This window comes from Populus nigra, chromosome 3 (assembly GCF_951802175.1).
Source record: "Populus nigra chromosome 3, ddPopNigr1.1, whole genome shotgun sequence".
In the NCBI taxonomy this organism is placed as follows: domain Eukaryota; kingdom Viridiplantae; phylum Streptophyta; class Magnoliopsida; order Malpighiales; family Salicaceae; genus Populus; species Populus nigra.
Genome location: NC_084854.1, coordinates 21,978,381 through 22,000,047, shown reverse-complemented (window position 1 = coordinate 22,000,047; position 21,667 = coordinate 21,978,381). Strand labels below are relative to the sequence as shown.

Here is a 21,667-nt window from a genome sequence, read left to right as displayed (position 1 = left end):
TAGGCATGGGGCTATATGTTGAAATGAAAATAAAAATATTATATGTGTGTTATAGATCAAATAATCATGCATGATAATATCACATTTGTTGGAAGTCCACCACATACCTCAAGACAATGTTGAGTTAGATGTTATTATTGTATAGTATTTATTAGGTATATATTTTAATATAAGTTTTGTAGTTGTAAATGTTTAATAATTTTATTATGTATTAAATTCTATAATTTAACTTTTAGCATTTTACATATTAACTTCTTTGGCAGATTGTGTGTGTGTAAAGAAATGATGTATGGAAGTGTTATAGAATGTGACTTGAAATGATATAAATAATGAACAAGCGAATTGGCGGTATGCCTAAGGCTACCATGTAGAATTTATTTGTGATGTGGTTATTCAAGAAATAGCAAGACAATTTTGGGTAGGGTCTCATGTAGAGGAGATTCTATTAAAATTTTATTAAATTTAATAAAATCAAATAGATAGTTTGTTTTTTTTTTAATATGAAATGTGAAATGGATATTGTCTAAGAAAAGCAATCTATTAAGTATAATTTGATAATAATATAGATGCAAATTGAGTATTGTAATGTGTCGGAATATCTACACTAAAAATAATACACAGATTAATTTGTTCTTCATCAAATAAATAATACATTTGTGTTCATTGAGTGTTGAAAGATAAGGTATTGGGATATGATAGTAAATACCTTGTAATAAGAAAGTAGAAGAATATTAGAGTTAGTATGTTACATGAAAAGTTCATTTGTATGACACATGTTAATATATGATGATATAAATGAGATTGTAAAAAGAAATGATATTATGTAAATAAATTTGTTTCGGTTGGAAAAAATATATATATATATATATATATATATATATATATATATATATATTTGACCCTATTTTCAAGTAAGTTATGTAAAACATTGTCTAACTTATCTATAAAATACAAGGTGTTACATAAAAAAAAAAATACTATATCCAATTCTCAACAATCTAAATATAGAAAGATAAAAAAAATGAAATAACAAAAAGGATCAAAACACCAGCAAACTCAGGCAAGTTTGCCAAACCATGTAAGACAGATCATGTGAATGTGATAACCTAATAAAAAAATATGAAAAATTATGAAACTTAATTTTTAAACCAACCTAATATCGGATGATAAAACAAAAAAAAAATTAATCTTAGAAAAATGACCCAAGAAAAGACCCAAGTCAACTAGGACTAAACTCTCAAGGTCATGACCTGGGTCATAAAATTAGGATAATCATATAAAAAGAAAAGTAAAGAAAATTACAAAGCTTAATTTTAAACAAACTCAATATTTAAGGATGAAATTAAAAAAGAAAATCATTATAAAAAAGGATTAAAAAAAGATTAATGTTAATCCATGTTAGCATTTCAAACACGCGACTCGGTTCATGAAACTGAGATCATTTTCTTAAAAAAAATCATGAAACTTAATTCTTAACCACCTTAATTTCACATGATAAAATTAAAAAAAAATCAATTATAAAAAAGAACCTAACACAAAAAATAACAATTAAAAGAATTCAGATCAAATTTAAACAAAAACAAAATGACAAGACACTTATTTTTTTCATAGATCAGCGTGAATCCTAAACAGAGAAGAGAGAAAAGAGAGAGGAAAACATAAAAAAAGTTACTACACGCCTCCAACCATTACACGTGTCACACCACCGATAAGAGCTTAACTCGTTGCTTCTAATACAACCATGGATAACAATGTACCACCATACGTTATTGCATGTGATTCAGATTCTAGTTGCTATACTCATCTAACCTAACCCACCATATATTTTTAGGTTTTATTTTTTTATTCCTTAAGTTTTAATTGCTTTATATAACATAATTTTATTATATTTTGTCAAACTTAATTAAATTATGGATTTATATATAAATACTTTTATCTTATGAACCACTAATGAACATAATGAACTACTAAAGGAACCATAGCCAATCATATGTATAAAATATTAAATCATGGATTTATATATAAATATTTTTATCTTTTACACTTTTAATTTACATGAGACGTTATAATCTAATTTTTTTTCTTTATTTTTTTTATATAGTCAATTATAATAATTTCTTTGTTATTTTTATGTAATTTTAAGTGTCTAATTAAGTTAGGAATAATCATAAAAATCATACAAAAAAATTTATAAAATAAAAACAAAAATTTTTTGGGAACCAAGGATGAATTTGAACAAGTGATTAAATATGAGGGTCTAATTTAGTTAAGGATGCAATTGAAAAAGAAAAATGTGAATTAGGGTGAATTCGGTTAAAATTTCAAAATTTCAAAAAACAAGGACTAAAATTGAAAAGCAACTATATTAGAAAGATCAATTTAGAGATTAAATTGAAAAAAATCCAAGATTTAAAACCCTATTAAATGAAAATGAAAAGAATTTAAAATTCAAGGATTGTAATGAAAAGGAGAAAATGTTCAAGGAATCAATTATATATTTGTCCTACATTGTTCTTTTCAAATTAATATTTTAGTCCAATTCAGTCCATTTAATTCAATTTAGTCCAAGTTAACACATGTTTTCTCTCAATTGAGTCCAGTTAAATCATGCAATGAAGCCTAGAATCTCAATCCCTCAATTTTAGCTTTTCAATCCTAGATATTCAGCCAAGATTCCAGCTTCAATCTCAAAATCACTCCATCACGGTATAGATACTTTGTTTTTAATCTAATCTCCATAAATCAAGCCTCTGAATCATTCATCAATTAAAATTCTAGCCTTTTTTTCTCTCCATAAAAAGGAAAGGCATTTCACAAGAAAATGAGGGGAAGGAAGACAGCCTAGCAAGGATTGCCATTTTATTTTCTCTAAAATATAATTGATATAAAAAAATTATATAATTTTAATTATATTTTAAAATATTTTAAATTTAAAAATACATCAAAATAATATTTTTTTATTTTTTAAAAATAATTTTTAATATTAATAAATCATCTACAAATATTTAAAAATATTAATTTTAAATTAAAAAAATTTAAAACTTTTAGAGACGCACGTTCCCAAACCGTCCCTACTGTCATAGCAACCCATCGGCCGGCACTTCTCCACCACACCACCGATCATTCCACAACAGACACCCATCACTGCCGGTGACAATGATGCCCTCTCTCTCCTGAAACCCAAGTCCTCCACGCCATCCACAACAAGACAACCACTTCCTCCTTTACCTGTAATAATTGCAGCAGCCATGAAAGAGGGGAAAAAGAAAAAAGAAAAAGAAAAAACCGAGATGGTTGAAGGAGAAAAAGAAAAAAGGAGTAAAATCACATCTATTTCCTCTGCGATCTCCTCCCTCGAGCAGCGATAGGCGTCACTGCCAGCGTAGAAAGAGAGAGGTAGACGTCGTGCAACTTGTGAACTGACTGACGCACCTCCACTCCCTAACCAGTGCGTGAGTAGCACGCTCCTAACACTGATAGCCCCCTCGCATGTGTTGGTCACGCGCCACAGTGTGTTGACATGGCTTCCATCCATTCCAGTAGATTCTGGTCACTCCCATCCTCCATTGAAGGTTGATTTTGAGCTTTGAACAAGTTCTTAATTTATCTTGATGTTATTGTGATAATTGGGTTGATTATTCATTCTGAGATGATTATGTGGTTTGGGTTGTAATTACTAATTAGTGAAATGATATTGTGTGGGTGGGTGATGCATGATTTTATTGTTTTGCATGTGTTAAAATAAATGGATAAACAAAAATGGAGCAATACCGGAAAAAAATTATCAATTTATTTATTTTTAATTTGTATCATGGATGAGCATTAAAAAAAATAAAAAAGATTTCTTTGTATAATTGAGCGTTTTATAAAATACCATGTATAGTATTTTTTTTTTTTTAATATTGTGTTGGCATATTTTCAAAAATTTTGTTGGATGTATTTTTTAGTTTAATAACAAGTTTATTAATTTTATTAAAATATTAGCTTAATATATATATATATATATATATATATATAACCATTCTTTTTTTAAAAAATAACAATAATTTTCAATTGATAAATGATAAATGATAAGAATTTTTTTTTTTTATCAATGGCCAAAGCTCATTTATACCATCTAAACGATTTCAATGCCCTTGACGCATCTCTTGAACCTTAAATAAATAAAAAATTTACATTTAAAAATATTTTACTAGCGCTAGAGTCACTTCATATAAATAATCTTTAACGAGGCTTCTTTTATGGAAATTTTTAGGATTTGAGCTGGGTTACATGAACCCAAAATAAATCTACTATTACATTCATAAACTTAACTTACTATTACATTCATAAACTTAACTTAGTATATGATATGAATGGATAAATTTAAAATTATCAACTTACCAAGCAATAGGAATGATAAAAAATAGATGTATGCACCCAATATAAAGCATAATACATCATAATAATTTAAAATAAAATTAACAATATAGCTTATTTTAAATATAATATTTAAAAAATAATAATATTTTTGTTTTTAGTTATTCGTTTCGGATTTTATACATGAAAGCTTAAATTAAATTACCATATCATTTTCAATCCAAAAATGTAAGCAGAGTTGGATTATGAAAATGTCGTTGCATATAAATACACCACTGTGTGTAATTTTCACTCCTAGCTTATGAATTTGTTTGACAGTATGGTTGTGAGTGCTTTTCAAATAAATTTTTATGTTAAAATATATGTTAATAATATTTTTTTTATCTTTTAAAAATTATTTTTAACATCAGCACATCAAAATGATTCAAAACATACAAACCTTATTAAATTTTAACAAAAGATTTTTTAATTTTTTTAAAAAACAGATTGAACCGCATTTCTAAATTGTTACCTATATGAGATTGACTGCCCACATGTGCAATACCTAACATGAACTCTCATGACTACGATTTATTACAATAGACATGGAAAGCGACCGAACCTAAAGAGGCATTACAATCAGTCCATTATCATGCTGGAAAAGTCGAGAAAGAAGAGATCCTCGTATACAATCATGCTCTTCATTACCCATCTTCTCCGCTGTCCTAATTCTATTTCTTGTGCTTGTCCTGTACTTTATTTATGCAGACAGGTGGTTTAAAAATTCAGCGTTTCTGGGTACTGTAATTATGAATTGTAAATTATGTGTTAACTTGTCTATTTCCTAAATGTTAAATATTCGACATTAATTCTTTTTTCAACTACTGTGATATCGTACGCTAACATATATTTCAGCCACGTTGTTACTCTGGTGAAATTGAACAACTTCAAAGTAAAATAATATGAATATTATAAATAATAACTAGTAAAATAATCCTAAGAAATGAATATCATATATCAAGCGAAAATTCTGAATTTTTAAAATTCAATTAACCCGGTTTAACTTGTATATTTAATAATATTTTTTTATCTAAATATTTAATAATTTATAAATTGAATATTTATTCTTATTTTAATTAGAAATCTTTCAGCTAGCTCTAGATTTCTTGTTAATAAACTTCCTGTTAAATTTTTTTAATGTAATAAAAAAAAACTTGTTTTTTTATTAGAGATAAAAGAGAGAAGATACAAAAATTAAACCTAATATTAAGGTGTCATGACACCTATAATATATGTTATAGTATGATCTCCAAAAATGGATCCATGAATATTTATAATATTCATAAAAATATTAGTTCAGTATAATATATTTAACCCGTTTGGATTCTAAAAAATTAAATAAATTAAATTTATAAAATATCAAAAATTATATTAAATTTAATTATAAACTTAAACTCGACCCAACTATACCTATTATTATTAAGATATAAATTAAATCCACTTGTTTCCGTGTTGAAAGCCGTGTCCAAGAGCCATAATTGGTGGGAATGAATGCCTCCACAAGTTGCTAAACTCTAGCCTCTCTTTGTTAAGTTTGCTCCCTTTTCATTCCTTGAAGACACAACTTGATACCTACTCACAAAATGCTTCACAATTTAGCCCCTTACTCATGGTCAATTGAAAAGTGTTTATTTTAGGAGTAAGCAATCATATCATTGGTTATTAACCCATAAAATTATTATATTGCCAATAATTCATTGTATTTATATAGTATTTTAGTTAGTATCGGTTTGGACAACAATAATTTTAAATTAGCATTATAACCTACGAAAACTTACTAGATCTTTATTCTTTTTAATTATTAAAACCAAACTAGCTAGCTAGGTCGATTAGTGGACTAATTAGAAAATCAAAGAGTAGATAAAACGGGTCCATGTTTACTAGCTCGTTAGACCATTTTGTCGGTCACAACATAGAAACCGATCACAATAAATTAGGAGAATCGATCAACTCAACCTTTTTTTTATTTTTTATTTTTTTTTATAAAGGAGAGGTCGGACCCAAGATCTTTAAGAAGGATGAAAAACACTAATATCAGTAGAGTTATAACTCATTGACCGCTACCTCTCTCCGGCACTTATTCTCTTGTCTCCTTGGAAGAATACATTTATGATCAAGACCTCTATCTTGTTGTCTAGTTTTTTATATTGTTCAAATTTATTTTATAATAATTATTTTTTTTGTATAAAGAAATTGGAGGTAATTGATTCCAAGGATGAAGAATTTGACCCTTTTGGATATCATTTTTCTCTTCCTGTTTCAGTTTACTGTCTCTTCATAATTATTTTTTGTAGAATGTTTCTTAATTTATAATTAATTAAATGCACTATTAATAGGACAGTTCTTGACACTTGTAACCTTAGCATACACCTTTTAATGGGACCTTGGACAAATTAATTAGCTATAGCTAGTTCTTCCTGCAAGTTATCTCGTTCTCCTAGTCATCTCTTGCTTATATAAGAAAAAAGCTCTTGATTAGTTGTAAACTCTCTTGCTCCTTGATACACAGACGAGTTGAGAGGTACTTCGATCGTTTAATTTGGAATGAAATGTCTTCCTTTACAATCAAATGTATCGTAGTTTGAATCGTTTTTCACTTGTAATCATTAATTAAAACTAGAAGCTTCATAATTAAGAACTAATTACTTCTAATTACATCTTAAGATAAGATTTGAACCCCAATAATTAAGAAAGGAACACATCTCGTCAAACCCCTCGAGTTTGGAAGGAAATGTTATACCTAAATAATCTTGACAAGAGGAAAAAGTTGAACCCTTTTGACATTAAATTCTTTCACCTACTAAAAACATAATTGTAAAATGACCTAAACACATATATGACAATGTCAGCTATAATCTAGCGAGTATATACACAAGATAACAAACAAACGAACGAACATAAACACATGTTTCAAAAAAAAAAAAAAAATGAAAATGAAAAATTTCGCCCCCCTCGTCCGCCGTGGTAAAGCAGAATTGAAGAGCGTAAGGTCACGTTCACTTGATCGTGATAGCTGCATAGAGTTAATGCTGCCAAAAGCCATCCTCTTCCCAGCCCAAAAACCCTAACTTTCTTATATTTTCACCTTATTCCCAATATTTTACTTCTTTCCTTTTCTCCCTTTCAAGCTCCTAGCATTTCTTGCCTGATTTGAGCGCCACTAAAAATACTCCCCTTTTTTGCCCTCAATTTTAATTATTGGCTTTAACTTCCTTTAGTCTCTCTCTCTCTCTCTAAAGCATTACTTTCTATATATATGGGCCATAGAGTCTTACTGTCGTGATACAATTGCCCAGTATCAAAGCAAAGAAGTTGTAAGAGAGAATCATAAAAGCCTCTTGCTTCCTGCTTTGTGTTTCTTTGCAATTTGCAAGAGCTACAGCTAGCTAGCTCCTTCTCTTTTTATATCTTCTTTGTGCTTCCTCTTGTTTGTTGTGTTCCTTCTTCTTCTTCTTCTTGACCTAAAGACCTTATAATCTTTTGATTGTTAATATCCTCGAGAAACATCATGTCAAGCTGCATCGATGCGGTGCCTAATGAGCAACTCTGCTACATCCCTTGCAACTTTTGCAATATAGTTCTTGCGGTATATATCTCTGCATGATTTCTTCTTTAATGGGATCTGCTTTCTTTTTTCAGCTCTGATTTAGGCCAGTCCTTATGTACCCACACAAGTATTGTTTTGTTCTGTTTCTTTCCTTGCATATCTCAGAAAGAAACATTTTTAGATCATGATAAAAGCTGGTCTATGTGACCAGGCTCGCTCTCGTGCTAATTTTTTAAACTAAAATCTATTGATTTTTATTTCTGGGGTTTCTTGATTTTGCAACAGTCAGGTCTCCATCGTTGGACTTTTCTTTTCTTCTTCTTTTGCAGTCAAATAAGAGTCGGACCTGAAGGTCCTATAGCGCTGCTACAGACCGAAGAGAGACCGAGAGAGACATAATTAAATGACTATGTTTTGTTCGTGAATAAAGGGGTTATCTGACGAGAAAACAAGCCATTTGCCGATAAACCTGATGAAGACAACTCCTTTACCACTTGATTCTCTCTCTCTCTCTCTCTCTCTCTCCCTCCCTCTCTCTCTATGGCTAATAACCTTTCCTTTACTAAAATTGACGCACCACAGAAGTGCTGCACAATCCCAAGCTTTTTTTTGTTATAGCTAGCAAGAGAAACATGAAAATGGAGATCTCAGAATATAATAGCCACCCTTTTTTCTTTGAAACACCAGCCAACACAAGAAGATGAAGAAACCCCTATAAGCACTTGTGCTTCTAGTGCTTTCTTTTTCCCTACACCTTCCCCTTTTTTTTCCTCGAGAGAAATTTGCAAACCCTTAATTTTATGCAAAAGAACCCTATTGGAATTAAGTCCAAAACTCGTTCGCTTTGATCTTTCCTTGCTCTTCCTCTCTATCTTCATATTTCATAGCATGAATCAAGAGAGAATTGAAGGAATTATCCCCTTATCTCAAACAACTCCTTAGTGTTAATTTTCAATGTACTTTTATGGATAGCTTTTTAAGTTTTGATGTGAAACTGTCAGTAATCAATATTTTTCAAAAATAGAAAGGATGAGATTTGTTTTAGTAACCATAACATTCTATGGAGATCAGTAGAGTAATAGTGGTGTTGTGTTGCAGGTGAGTGTTCCATGCAGCAGCATGTTTGACATCGTGACCGTCCGATGTGGGCACTGCACCAATATATGGTCCGTGAATATGGCAGCTGCCTTTCAGTCACAGTCATGGCAAGATCAAGTTCAGGTGATATATAAGTAATAACTATATATTTTCAGCTTATTTTTAGGGGGTTGCTAGTTGCTATATAGCCTCTAAAATCTAGGGTTTCGGGGTCCTTCTGCTCCTTTTAAGGGAATCAAAACCGCCCTCAGAATCTGAATTTTAACAGAAACCGATGGAGTTTTTCAAAGCATTTCTGATTTATCTGTTGGACTATTTTTATAATACTGTAGAATATAATCTAGCAGCCGCCATAACCGATCCTATTTTTCTTGCTTTTTGAGGCTACATTAGCTGATTTTTGCGGCCACAACAGTTGCATTAGGCTCTATAGATCACTAGGGTTTTTCCTTTCCCTACTTTTTTGTGCTCCCTAATAAAAATTTACATGCTAAAACTTTGATTTGATTAGACATTAGTTGTTAGGGTTCTTGAGTCAATGATTCCTTTTTTTATTAGTTTTGTCTTATTGGCATCTTGATTTAGAGCCCTTTTCCCAAGGTCTGTCAATTTGGGTTTTATTCGCTTTGGTTTTTCATGTACCAAAATAATAATAAATAAATGGACAATTCTAACTGGCTGTTCTGATTTCATGATTATTTGATTGATGGCTTAATTACTTTTACTAATTAAGCGAACTAAATAGTATATTTTTTTTCTTTTTTTCTTTTTTTGTTGTGGGCAGGCATCGAACTACAACTCCCACGATTACAGAATTGACCTGGGATCCTCCTCCAAATGCAACAACAAGATCTCAATGAGAACCCCAGCTGCCAACGTTGTCACTCAAGAAAGGGTTGTTAATCGCCGTAAGATAGAGATTTCCACTGTTCTTGGATGATTGCTTAATTTATGTTCATTTTCATACTCTTTTTTTTGGGGGGGTTGATGATTTCATTTGTCTTGCTTTCTAAATATATTCATAAAGGATATATATATATATATATATGTATATATATATATGTATATATATATATGTATGTATGTATGTATGTATGTATGTATTAATTTTTGTATTGATCATGTTTGTGCTGTTATTTTCCATTTTCAGCTCCCGAGAAGAGGCAGCGAGTACCTTCTGCATATAATCAGTTCATAAAGTACTCTAAAATTATTCAGTCTCTCTTCCTTGAATTTTCCTTATCTTTCGCTTGGTGACACCCTTTATTGAATGTTCTTAGTTTATGTACATTTATTAAAAAATAAAATGTGCTTTTGTAGAGAGGAGATTCAGAGGATCAAGGCCAATAATCCTGATATCAGTCACAGAGAAGCTTTCAGCACTGCTGCCAAAAATGTAAGTGGACTACCAAACATCATTGCAAAGCTGATCAGAAAACTTTTGCGAAACTATATTATATTATATTATATTAATTTCCTTTTCTTTTGGGGTATTGATCTCTTGTACATCTTGTTTGACCAGTGGGCACACTTCCCTCATATTCATTTTGGATTGATGTTGGGGACTAACAACCAAACTAAGGTGGATGATGTAAGTATTTGAGAACTTAAAAGTAACCAAGAATAAATGTAGTTACATTGTTAATTTGTCTATATATATATATATATATATATATATATATATATATATATATTCTGTGGAAACCAAATTCCCGATTCCCTCTCTCTTAGTCTCTCGCATTTCTTCAAACCTGCTCATGATTTAGAACGTGATGTGGTAGTGGTTTGAAATGACATTGGAAGAAAGGAAAATTTCTTCATGAATTCGCATTGTTTATCAGTTAATCTTTTTTAATTAACATGTTTTTTCAAAAAAAGCCACTCAGCTCCTTAATTAAAACTGGATTATGAAAGTTGTGTTTTGCAATTCTTTCCTTTTTTTCTTATGAAAATCGTATTTTACATGTTCCTTAATAAAGCTTCATTTATCACAAAATGATGTGGTGTGGGTGCATGAAGATTTTTTAATCGATCTAGTTATAGATGATGACTTTGACTCATGAGTTTTTCTACATAAAATTAATTACTCCAGCCAATATAAAGGTATGCTAATTTTGAGCTATCGAGCTTGATGCTTCTTGTTAACTAATTTGGTTTATTAGCAACTCTACCTTAAGTTCCTACTTTCTGCAGCTTAACCCTATATCATAGAATGATCATAACCAAATTGATGGTGAGCACAAATATCAATATCATCTATTAAAAATATGAGAACAGAATTATATCACTAATTTGTGAAATTTTCTTGTAACATGGGTTGAGTTACTAGTTTTCCAGTTTTACCTCTGATTGGTTTCCTGCAGCCTGCCGTAATTAATGTTTTCTCTTTGTCTAGTGGCTTATCAGATATGTGTGTGTGTTTGTGTCGCAATTTGTTAGGGTACTTGATGAGTTGCTGTTCTTAATTAATCACTATTATTTGCTTACTTTTGCACTTGATGACTTTGCACAGGGCAGTGAGAAGCGTCTAATGTCAAGGTCTGCACTGCAGAACAATTGATCATGGTTTTGATTTTTCAAAACCAGACCTCCATGAAACTCGATGCTCTTTGAAGTAAATTAAGAATCCTTGACTTCAACGTGTCTTAATCAAGGATATATATATATGAATCTATGTTTCTCCAATATTGTATTTGTGACCAACTGTTTATGCTATTGTTTACTTCACTTGATGTAAGAACTTTATGGAAGCTATTTTTATTTCGTCAATATCTATATGATCCTCCATCTTCTTTGTTAATTGTGAGTAATGGGGTTTTAAGCTATATATAATCTGATAATGATGGGACTTACTAAGAGATTCTGCTGATTTTTTAATATATTTTTTTTAAATTAAAACAAGTGTGAAACATCATCTCCCTCAAAGCTAGGTGATCATCATTGATTAGGGCATAATTAGCAGCTTACTTACGCTTCATATATATATATATAGGTGATTATATTGAGACTTATAATCTTGGCACAAAAGAGAAATTAAAGATCATGATTGTGTATTAACATATTAGGCATTGGTTGGACAAAGACAATAGGAAAGCCAAGTCTTTTGGTTTGGTCGTGTAATTAATTATAGCTAGCTTGACGGAAGAATTTTTCAAAAATGAACTTGCCAGACTAAGACTTGATCATCTTAATATAACCTTAGGGTACCCTAGACCTTCTTCTTTTTTTTTTGAAAAAAAGTAATAAAAACAATCACACTGATAGTTTCCGAATTGCATTTTAATTATTAAAGTTGAATTTGGATCTCCTCAATTTATTAAGGATAAATATAATTCATATAATGTTTGTGAAATCAATTAATGGCTTGAGAATATTTATAGACCAGTAATTTTAAAACGTTTCAAATATTACCCACTAGCTTATAGGAATGAAACCTTAACCATTGAAATTTAAACCAAGAGGGTTTAGTTATTTCACCAACCAAGAGACAAGAGTTTGATTATTTGATCACCAACTATATATATATATATATATATATATATCATTTTAACCTTAAATTAACCTAAGAGGATCCCAATTCATTAAAATTCGTTATTCTTAAAAAATTCACCAAATATTTCTAGTATCATTTTCTCTTATACGAGTACATGTTAAAATTAAATTGTGCCTAGTTTACTTAGGTCTCTCTCTTGTTTATTGCCTAGAAAAGAGTTTATAATGCACCAATTTGAAGGTTAATTAATGTCACGAAAGAAAATAGAGCAACAACAATATTAACCATTGTTATTATGTAAGTTGTAAATTGTCCTTTTTTTTTTCTTGGTCAAAACAAAAGGCCTAATTGGCCTTCAGCTTCATAATTTGGGATGGTTTTCCTTCAAATCCTAACTCTCCATTTCATTAAATATGGGAAATATAAAGACAGAAATGAATGATGGATCTCTCTTTTCATTTTTCGAGTATCCATCCATCCTATGAAATAAGATGATGAGTTCTGGCCATTATACTTACAGTTCGATTTGCCCTCACAATTCCCTCCCTCCCTCCCTCCGAAGCATCTCGAGTTTTAAACTCTCCTTTATCATAGAAAAGAAAAAAAGAGGCGAGTGCGTACTATATATGTTTCACTAAGCTTATCCGCTGGATTCCTCCTGATCTCTTTTAAAATTGTATCGCTTAAAAACTCACATTTTTAACGTAAATCAAACAGAAAATTATTTTTGAATGTACGTATAAACGTACCAAAAAGATGCATATGTGTGTGCTTGTGGTCCTAGCTTAGCGAAAGCTCTCTTGAGTAAATATGCACTATCATGCCTAGATTTTCTCATGGATCTATGTTTTGCTATTACTAGCATAGATAATGAAATATCCTTTGAATTGGTAGATCAAAGCATCAGAACTTTTACTACTTAACTTGTTTGCATATTTCTTTCGTTTTTTTTTTGGGAAGATTGTTTGCATATTTCATATGAAGGAGTTATATACCAAATTAATGACAGGAATAGAAAAACCTCATCCCTTGGGACGCAAAGCTTATACGGTCCCAAAAGAGATATGACAAAAGCTTAATGTCTGGCAACCAGGAAAGAAATTAATTCATTATATGAAAAGAACTTTGTTAATACGTGTAGTCCATGCAACTAGCATCAATAAGGTAAAAAAAAAAAACTATTTTTTTAATGAAAACATTCAGGTGCTGTCTGAGGTGATAATACCCTTTAGGTTATTCTATGATTGGAGTAATCATCTCGAATTTGAATCTAAGTGGATATATAAGAAAGAGATTTTTCATGAATATATATATTAATGATCTGTTTGAAATCCAATCGAGAAAAATGTGTAATATTGGCTTTGTATACCAACCTCCATTTCTGCTTAATAATATTTTCAAATGAAATATATGAAAAAAGCCGTTTATATTCTCTTTCAAAAGTAGATATCTCTAAGAAAAGAGTTTGTCTGTCTACCACTGATCATCATTGTCCATGACCTCTTTGAAAATGAAATTTCTGGACCACCATTTTAGCTCCTGCAATGGCATTCCATATATCTCTACACCCAGATCATCATAATCCTCCATAAAAGCACTAAAGATAGAGCAAACACTTTTGCAGTTGCTTCAAACTTTTATTTCCTTGAACTCTCGACTAAAGTGGCTATGCGGTCAAAGTTTTCTGTTCCTTTCACAGGATCCGCTTGTGGAAAATGAAATTTAGAAAAGAAAAAACAAAAGGTACGTATCTTCAAACAAACAGTACGGATTTCGGAACCTAATTAAATTTTATATTATATCAAGGAAATGAAGAGAAATTTAGATATTGCTTAAATCTCCGGCCATTTATTAATCGCTATATGGTTGAAGTTAGTGTTAACTGCACTCAAAATCTTAGGATTTAATGGAAGTAAAAAATATGGATTTAATGGTTTGGTGTACATGGTCATGGTGGCAAATGCATGCAGGGGTTAGTGTTGACGATGGCGATGCTGCGGCGGCAGCAGCAGCAGCATGATGATGGTATTTTAGATATTTTCTTTCATCCCTTCGAACCTGGATTTAATAAAATGTCACACTTACAGGAAATTAAATATTCAAAGTTTCTGCTCCTGTAGAGTTGTATTGGAAATAAAATGAAAATGTTTTCCCTTGCTGTTGAATATTTTGAATAAAAATGAAAGAAAATTTCTTTTTCAATCAAATGAAGATCGAAAATGACTAATATTCAGTTAAATTGATAGTATCCATTGATTGAATTTGATTTGATTGATATCGATTGAATAATCAGACTGTCAGCTTTTACGCTGACCCTTGTTAATCGAATTTTTAAATAAATTATTCATATTTACATGTTAATTAAGAACATTGATTTTTTATAATATCTTATCATGTTTGAATCCAGAAGATAGCCTATAAAGATATGTCATTAAGAGGATAATTAGAAGAACAGTCTCATTGAAATTAGTTAGATAATTCGTGTGTGATCTTGCAAATTAAACGTAAGGGAAACGAAAAAAAAAAGTGAAAACAATTAAAGAGAAGGGAGATATGTAAATATTGAGAAATATTGTTTGTCCTCGGGATCTGCGAGTGGATTGTGGTAGATTACAAGCTGGCAAATATTGTGGTCTTGTTCCTCCTTGTTGTTTATTTTACAGAAGAGAGGGACAAAATACCAAATAATACACAGATTATTGGTGCATGGTGGCTTTAAGCTACTACAGTACACAGCTGCTGCTGCAACTCTGCAATTTGCAACCCCATTTCTGACATTAGAATCTGAAACGTCAAATTCATGTCTGCCTCACGCATTAATTTCATTTCAATGTCATTTCACCTCTGACCTCTTCCACACCCAGACACGCCCCCCTTCCCTCCCGCACACAACTCACTCTGTTACTTTTTTAGGGTTTGTTTTGGACTTTGCTCTCTGTGTATCTTGCTGTCTTGTAGTGGTAATATATTCAGCTTCTGCTATTCCTATTCCGATAACTTAATAATTGTGGCATCTCATGCATTCGTTTCTTTCTTTCTTTCTTTCTTTTTCTTACAACAGGTGGAACGCAACCCGAAATCCACAGATGGAAAATCTAATTCCATGCCTTTATTAACAACTTTTGGAATCTTCAGTCCCACAACCCTTTTCTTTTCTTGTCTTTTTCTTTTTTCCAATTTTACTATCATGAGGTAACTTTGAGCTCCTATTAATTAGAAAAGAAGAGAAAGATGATGAGATTTAACCTTCTACTTTGTAAATAAAACTTTGATATTATATTAAATAACCATTTTAGTATAAAAATTTAAATTGTTAGATGAAATTTTAAGATATAATTTATATAATACCCTAATAGAAACAATAGAGTAAAAAAAATTAAGAAACTGGAAACTTACACATATTTTTGTTAAGAGGAAGGAAAATAAAAATAAAGCAGCAAAAGCAGAAGAAAAGCGATCATGAAGCTGTATAGACGTGAAGATGGAACCCAGAGCTAGGGACAGGGTGAATAATGATGATAATTATAAGATAGCTGAAAAGGGATAAGTTCTTCCTGCAATCAAAATGAGAGGAACATGTGATTCCCATGGCATCGTGTTCTCACGTTCAATAGCTTTCTGTACACAAATTCTTCAATTCTGTGATAAGAATGTATGCCATGCCACCTCCTGCTAACATCATCAAAATCGATTCACGACAATGAAACATCTGGGCCAGTGGCGACCCAACTTTGTTTGCCCCATCTGGGCCAGTTTGATAGGCCGATGGCCCTGTCATCTATGGGCCATCAAATGATGGCCCGTGATGAATCAGAAATGAGAAAGAACCACGTGAATAATTAACCTTCACATTTACCCTAACATTAACATTAACAGCATATACCAACAGAAAATCGAAAAACACTGTTATTCACCTCCTTTAACAGTATATACTAAAACTATGAGAAACAAAACAAGAAAAAATTTGGAAAACACTCAATGTTTCCTTATTCTTATTTTTATTTTAGTCATAGTACACTTTTCATTCTTTAACAATACATGCTACCATAATTTTGAAACCCGATTCATTTTAGTCATAGTACACTTTTCATTCTTTAACAATACATGCTACCATAATTTTGAAACCCGATTCGATCAGGTGAGCTGACCTGAGGGTGGAACTGGATCGGGTTGAAGAAAAAATAGAGAAAAAAAAACCCGGTATGACCCGGCTAACCTGACAGGTTGACCCGGTAAAATTCCTGTTTCAACTTGTTGATTTTTTTTTTACTGAAACGATATCGTTTTGAATTAAAAAAATTGATCCGGACAACCTGATGACCTGGTTAGAACCCGGAACCCGAACCTTAGACCGAACCGGCCGCTAGACGGGGTATGAAAACTATGCATGCTACAACTTTAAAAAAAATTGTTATGCATTGTTTATCTTTATTATTATTATTATTATTATTATTATGAATGACATTATTCAATGAATATTTTTTTGATATCAAACCTTTTTTCTTTGCTATTTCATTCCCAAAAGTTATGTTAACACCGTTTTTATTTTTTTTTCTTATATTATATCTCGTTTTTATATTTTAATAATCTTAAATTTTTTTTTGTTTATGTTTTATTGTTTAGATATCAAATGAGAAAATCATTGAAACATAAATAAAGGATTCGGTAAGCATATTCTGCTCACAAAAAAATTAATCTTTTGTCTTAATAGATTTGTTTTAGAGAGCGGAATTCAATGAAAATATCGTAATTTCTTATTAAAAAATGCATTTTCGGTTGTAATAAATTTTTATTTTTTAAAAAGTCTTTCTAAAAAAAATTAGTTAAAAAAAATTACATGAACAAGAAAATCAAGTTTTGGGTGAAGAAATACATTTATTCCCTCAATTTAAAATACATAATACTAATTAAAAGATCTATTTTTATCTAAATACACAAACAAATATATGAATGAGAAAAAGAAAACTTGCCTCCAAAACTTAAATTGTTGTCTTTCTCACTGATATCTATTTTATTGTCACAGATAAAATTAGATTTCAAGATAACATAATAATTCAACACTGTTACTTTTGCAAATTTTAGAAAAAGAATGAATACCTCCAAAATGGCATTTCTCCTGAAATAATACCCAAAAATGTCATTGTTTTATTAATAGCATATGACATCTTTGCTAATATAACTGAAAGATATTTAGAATGTGTTTGAAAATACGGTGCAAACCATATTTATTTAAATTTTAAATTTTTTTATTTGATTTAAAATATATATTTTTTATGTTTTTGAATTGTTTTGATGTACTGATTTTAAAAATAAAATTAAAAAAATAATTTTTATTTTATTTTAATGTATTTCTAAGCGAAAAATACTTTGAACCATCACCGCTACCACCACCACCACGATCCCGAACACGCCCCTAGTCTTCTTCTCTGATCAAAAGTAGAACTTCAGATCGGAAGATGCATTGTCTTTGTTGTAACCTATTTTTGGGTCCCCATAAAATATATATATATATATATATATATATATATATATATATATATATATATATATATATATAGCCAAAGGAGATTAGAAAAATAACAGGAGGCAGAAGCGCTCAGAAAATGGTCGGAAAATTGGTCAATGAGGTTAAAAATACAAAGATTGGATTTTTTTGACAGTATATTCTTGAAGGAGGAGAGCCCTGTTGGAAGAGAAAATTTAATTTGAAGAGAAAAGGCCAAAATTGGATATTTATGGACTCAATTGGATTTTATTGAAGGTTTAATTGAATTTATAGAGGTTTTGATTGCAAGAAAAATTGATTTTTAAGTTAATTTAGGCCTTAATTGGAAGAAATTTAAGTTCTGGGGCCAAAATATATTTTTTAGGAATTTATTAGGTCAAATTAGGGGCTTAATTGCATAAATATTGAAGTTTAAGGGCCAATTGGGGACTAAATTGAGAAAATCCAAAACCAGGGACCAAATTGGATGAGGCGCGTAAATGGAGGGGCTGCAATTATTCGGTTCAGGGGCCTAATTGAAGAAATTGAAAGTTTATTAATCAATTGAGGGCTCAATTGCATAAATCAGAGGCCAAGGACTAAAGTGAAAAACGCGGCCAACAAGAGGGACAGAGATCGAAATTGGTAGGGACACAATTGAAATAAACAAAAGATAATTGAGGGCTGCCTTGCAAATTGACGCGTTTTGGCATTTTGCAGGACTTAAATGAAACAACGCGTTTTGCCTAAAACGACGCCGTTTCATGTAAAAAAAAAAAAAGAGATTGGAACGGTGTTGTTTTGAACGACATTGTTCCTCTTTCTTCCTCCCCTGGACGTGCAGCAGGGGAAGAAAGAAAAATGGTTGGGTTTTTTTCTTCAAGTGTGCTACCTCTCTCTGGACCGCATGCCTTGCCAGAAAACCGAGAGAGCCGCTCCTCGCCAGCCACGTCCACTGGCCGACCACCCGCCGCGCGCCTACCAGAAAAACGGGGAAGCCGTACCTCTACAGCTGCACCCAAATGGCCGACCAACCGCCGCAGCCCCTGCTCCCCATGTGCAACCATAAAAAGCCCCGCCCCTTGGCCCTATAAAGAGGAGAAGAACGCTTCAAAAAAAAGGAGGAGGAGGGAGGACCCGAAGAGAAAAAAAACCGAAGAGAGAAAAAAAGGAGAGAAAAACAACCGAAACAGAGGAGAGAGACACCGAAAACCCAACACTGAGAGGAAGGAAAGCTAGAAACCACGAGGGAACGTAGAAAAAGAAAGCACAACAGCGAACCGGAGAGAACGAACCGAACCATTGGAAACAGCCGCAGCGCCGCCTGGAGCCGCCGTCCGTGAGCCACGACACCGCCACCGGCCTCCACCGCAGCACCGCCAGCGAAGCCGACAGACCAGCAAGCCACCGCCTCCCCCGCGCCAGGTAACTCTTCTCCACCCTCACTCTTGTGTATTTTTTTTCCTTCTCTGCATGCAGAACGAATAGCGTTCTGCATGCAGGGGTGGGGGGACAATAATTCCCCCCGCCCGTTTTGGTTGCTGGGCCAGGCGGATCCTGGCCCAAACCTGCCTTCTGGGCCGGGCCTGGCCCAGAAGGGAATATTAGGTTTTTGGGCCGAAATCGGCCCAATTCATTTTGGGTCGAGATCGGCCCAACACCTTTGGGGCTGAGTCCGGCCCAGTTGGCTGGGACGGCCCAGCCCAGCCCAGCCTAGTTTAATTTTATATTATGTATATTATTTGTTTGTTGTATTATATATATATATATATATATATATATATATATATAATTTGTGTAAATTCTTCAAAAAAAATTATTAAAAAATATGTGATTTTTCTGTAATTTTATTACTGTATCTTGATCAATATCGGTTTGTATTTTTATACTGTAAAGATACAAATCCGGTATTAAAATACCCGGTTTTCATCAAAACATCAAAGATTTTCAAAATAAAAAATGTCTTTTGCTTTCAAAAATTTTCTAAAAATATCTTTAAAAATATTGTTGATTTTTCTGCATATTTTTTATCAAAGTGGATTAATATTTGGTTGTATTTTTATACCGTAAGGATACAAACCCAATATTAAAATACCCGATTTGCGTCAAAACATCAAAAAATGTTTTGTTTTAAAATACGGCCTAGTCTCTCCAATATATATATAAATATTATAACATCATATTTTCACACAACAAAGAAAATTTCAAAAACAATATATGTATTAGCATGCGTTTTGGCTTTAATAACCAGTTTATTTAAAGCCATGAGAACTATGCCAATATTTCAAAAATTCTAAAAAAAATCTTTTTGTCTTCTTTTAGTATATGGGATTACGAATTTATACGTAAAACGTATTCCTGATATTAAATATATTTTTTACATAGACGTTAGAACGGTTAGGTTTTACCCGATAAGATAAGGACCTCCTTATTGAGGAGGACTTTTTCTTGAACCATAGACGGACCAACAACTAGGAAACACAACGAGACCTTGAATTTTATCAGACAAATAAACAATGCAGCATACCTTAGGTAGGGCGTATTTGGGGTGCTAATACCTTCCCTTTACGCAACCAGTCCCCGTACCCAATCTCTGAGACCAGTTAGGGTTCCTAGTGACCAAAATACTAGGTGGCGACTCCCATTTCATTTTCTACCAAAAAAGACAATATTTTCTAGTCTCCTCACATTTGCCGGATAGATACCATACACACCTGCCTAGATTTAAAAGTGGGAATATTCGCCGCGACGCCGCGCACCCGTGACAGAATGGCGACTCCACTGGGGACCTTGTGGACTAAGCTTTGTTTTTTTCTGATTTATTTGTGTTTTCATGTGTTTATTGTTAATTTGCCTTTCCTTTTGTTATCTGCTTATATGCTTTAAATATTTTTACACATATTGTTCATGTATTTGTATAGAACTGTCTCATGCATCTTATAGAACTGTCACATGCATCACATACTTTGATTTTGAGAAGCACACACAAGCTTTAAGTTAGGTGGGGGATTAGTGATTTGCCCTATGACTATTGGTCAGGGTTCAGATGCGTGAAACACCCGACTCATATCTGAGTGCCTGCTTGGTAATGGTGGGTATATGTACCTTAACTGTTCCTTGCAACACCCCCATACTGTCTTTACGAAGAACGTCACTGGGCAGATATGAGACCCTTTCAAGACCAGATAGAAAACCTACCCGTTCTCACCTAATAAATAGAACTTGTCCTTAGGATATCTATCTTACGTTCATCTACATCATGATTAATAATGTTAAATTCATCAATCCAGGTTTTTGAGCCGAAATCATGACTAAGTACCTATCTTTCCAAGAGTTTGGGCAAGAATCTGAGTTGACTCAAGTAGCTGAAGGAAAATGCCCAAGAATCGATGCTAGTAGGTTGCCTGACATTACCAAGATAAATCACATGGTAAATGACTTGGGGAAGTTAGTGTCCATTATGGAATATATTGATGAGACTATTTTTGAAAGGCGATATGGGAGAATTGCACAACTAATGAGGTTACCCGTACAAGCAGCAGCAATCAAAGCCCTACTGATTTTTTAGGATCCTAGCTATCGATGTTTTACCTTCGGGAATGTCGATATGACACCGACTTTGGAGGAATATGAAAGGATTTTAGAT

At 32.1% G+C, this 21,667-nt stretch overlaps 1 protein-coding gene across 2 annotated transcripts; it reads left to right on the top strand.

Moving 5' to 3' along the window:
- Nucleotides 1–7,671: 7,671 nt before the first annotated feature.
- LOC133689208 (axial regulator YABBY 5) lies at nucleotides 7,672–11,843 on the top strand. Of its 2 annotated transcripts, none has more exons than XM_062108996.1 (7): nucleotides 7,672–7,984; nucleotides 9,044–9,166; nucleotides 9,828–9,951; nucleotides 10,194–10,242; nucleotides 10,364–10,439; nucleotides 10,566–10,634; nucleotides 11,561–11,843. In XM_062108996.1, exons 1-7 carry the CDS (start codon nucleotides 7,907–7,909, stop codon nucleotides 11,561–11,563), a joined length of 522 nt encoding a protein of 173 aa, XP_061964980.1. In that variant the 5' UTR covers nucleotides 7,672–7,906; the 3' UTR covers nucleotides 11,564–11,843. The 2 variants fall into 2 exon arrangements, with proteins under 2 accessions (XP_061964980.1, XP_061964979.1); XM_062108995.1 differs by having other exon boundaries at nucleotides 11,556–11,843.
- The last annotated feature ends 9,824 nt before the right edge of the window (nucleotides 11,844–21,667 follow it).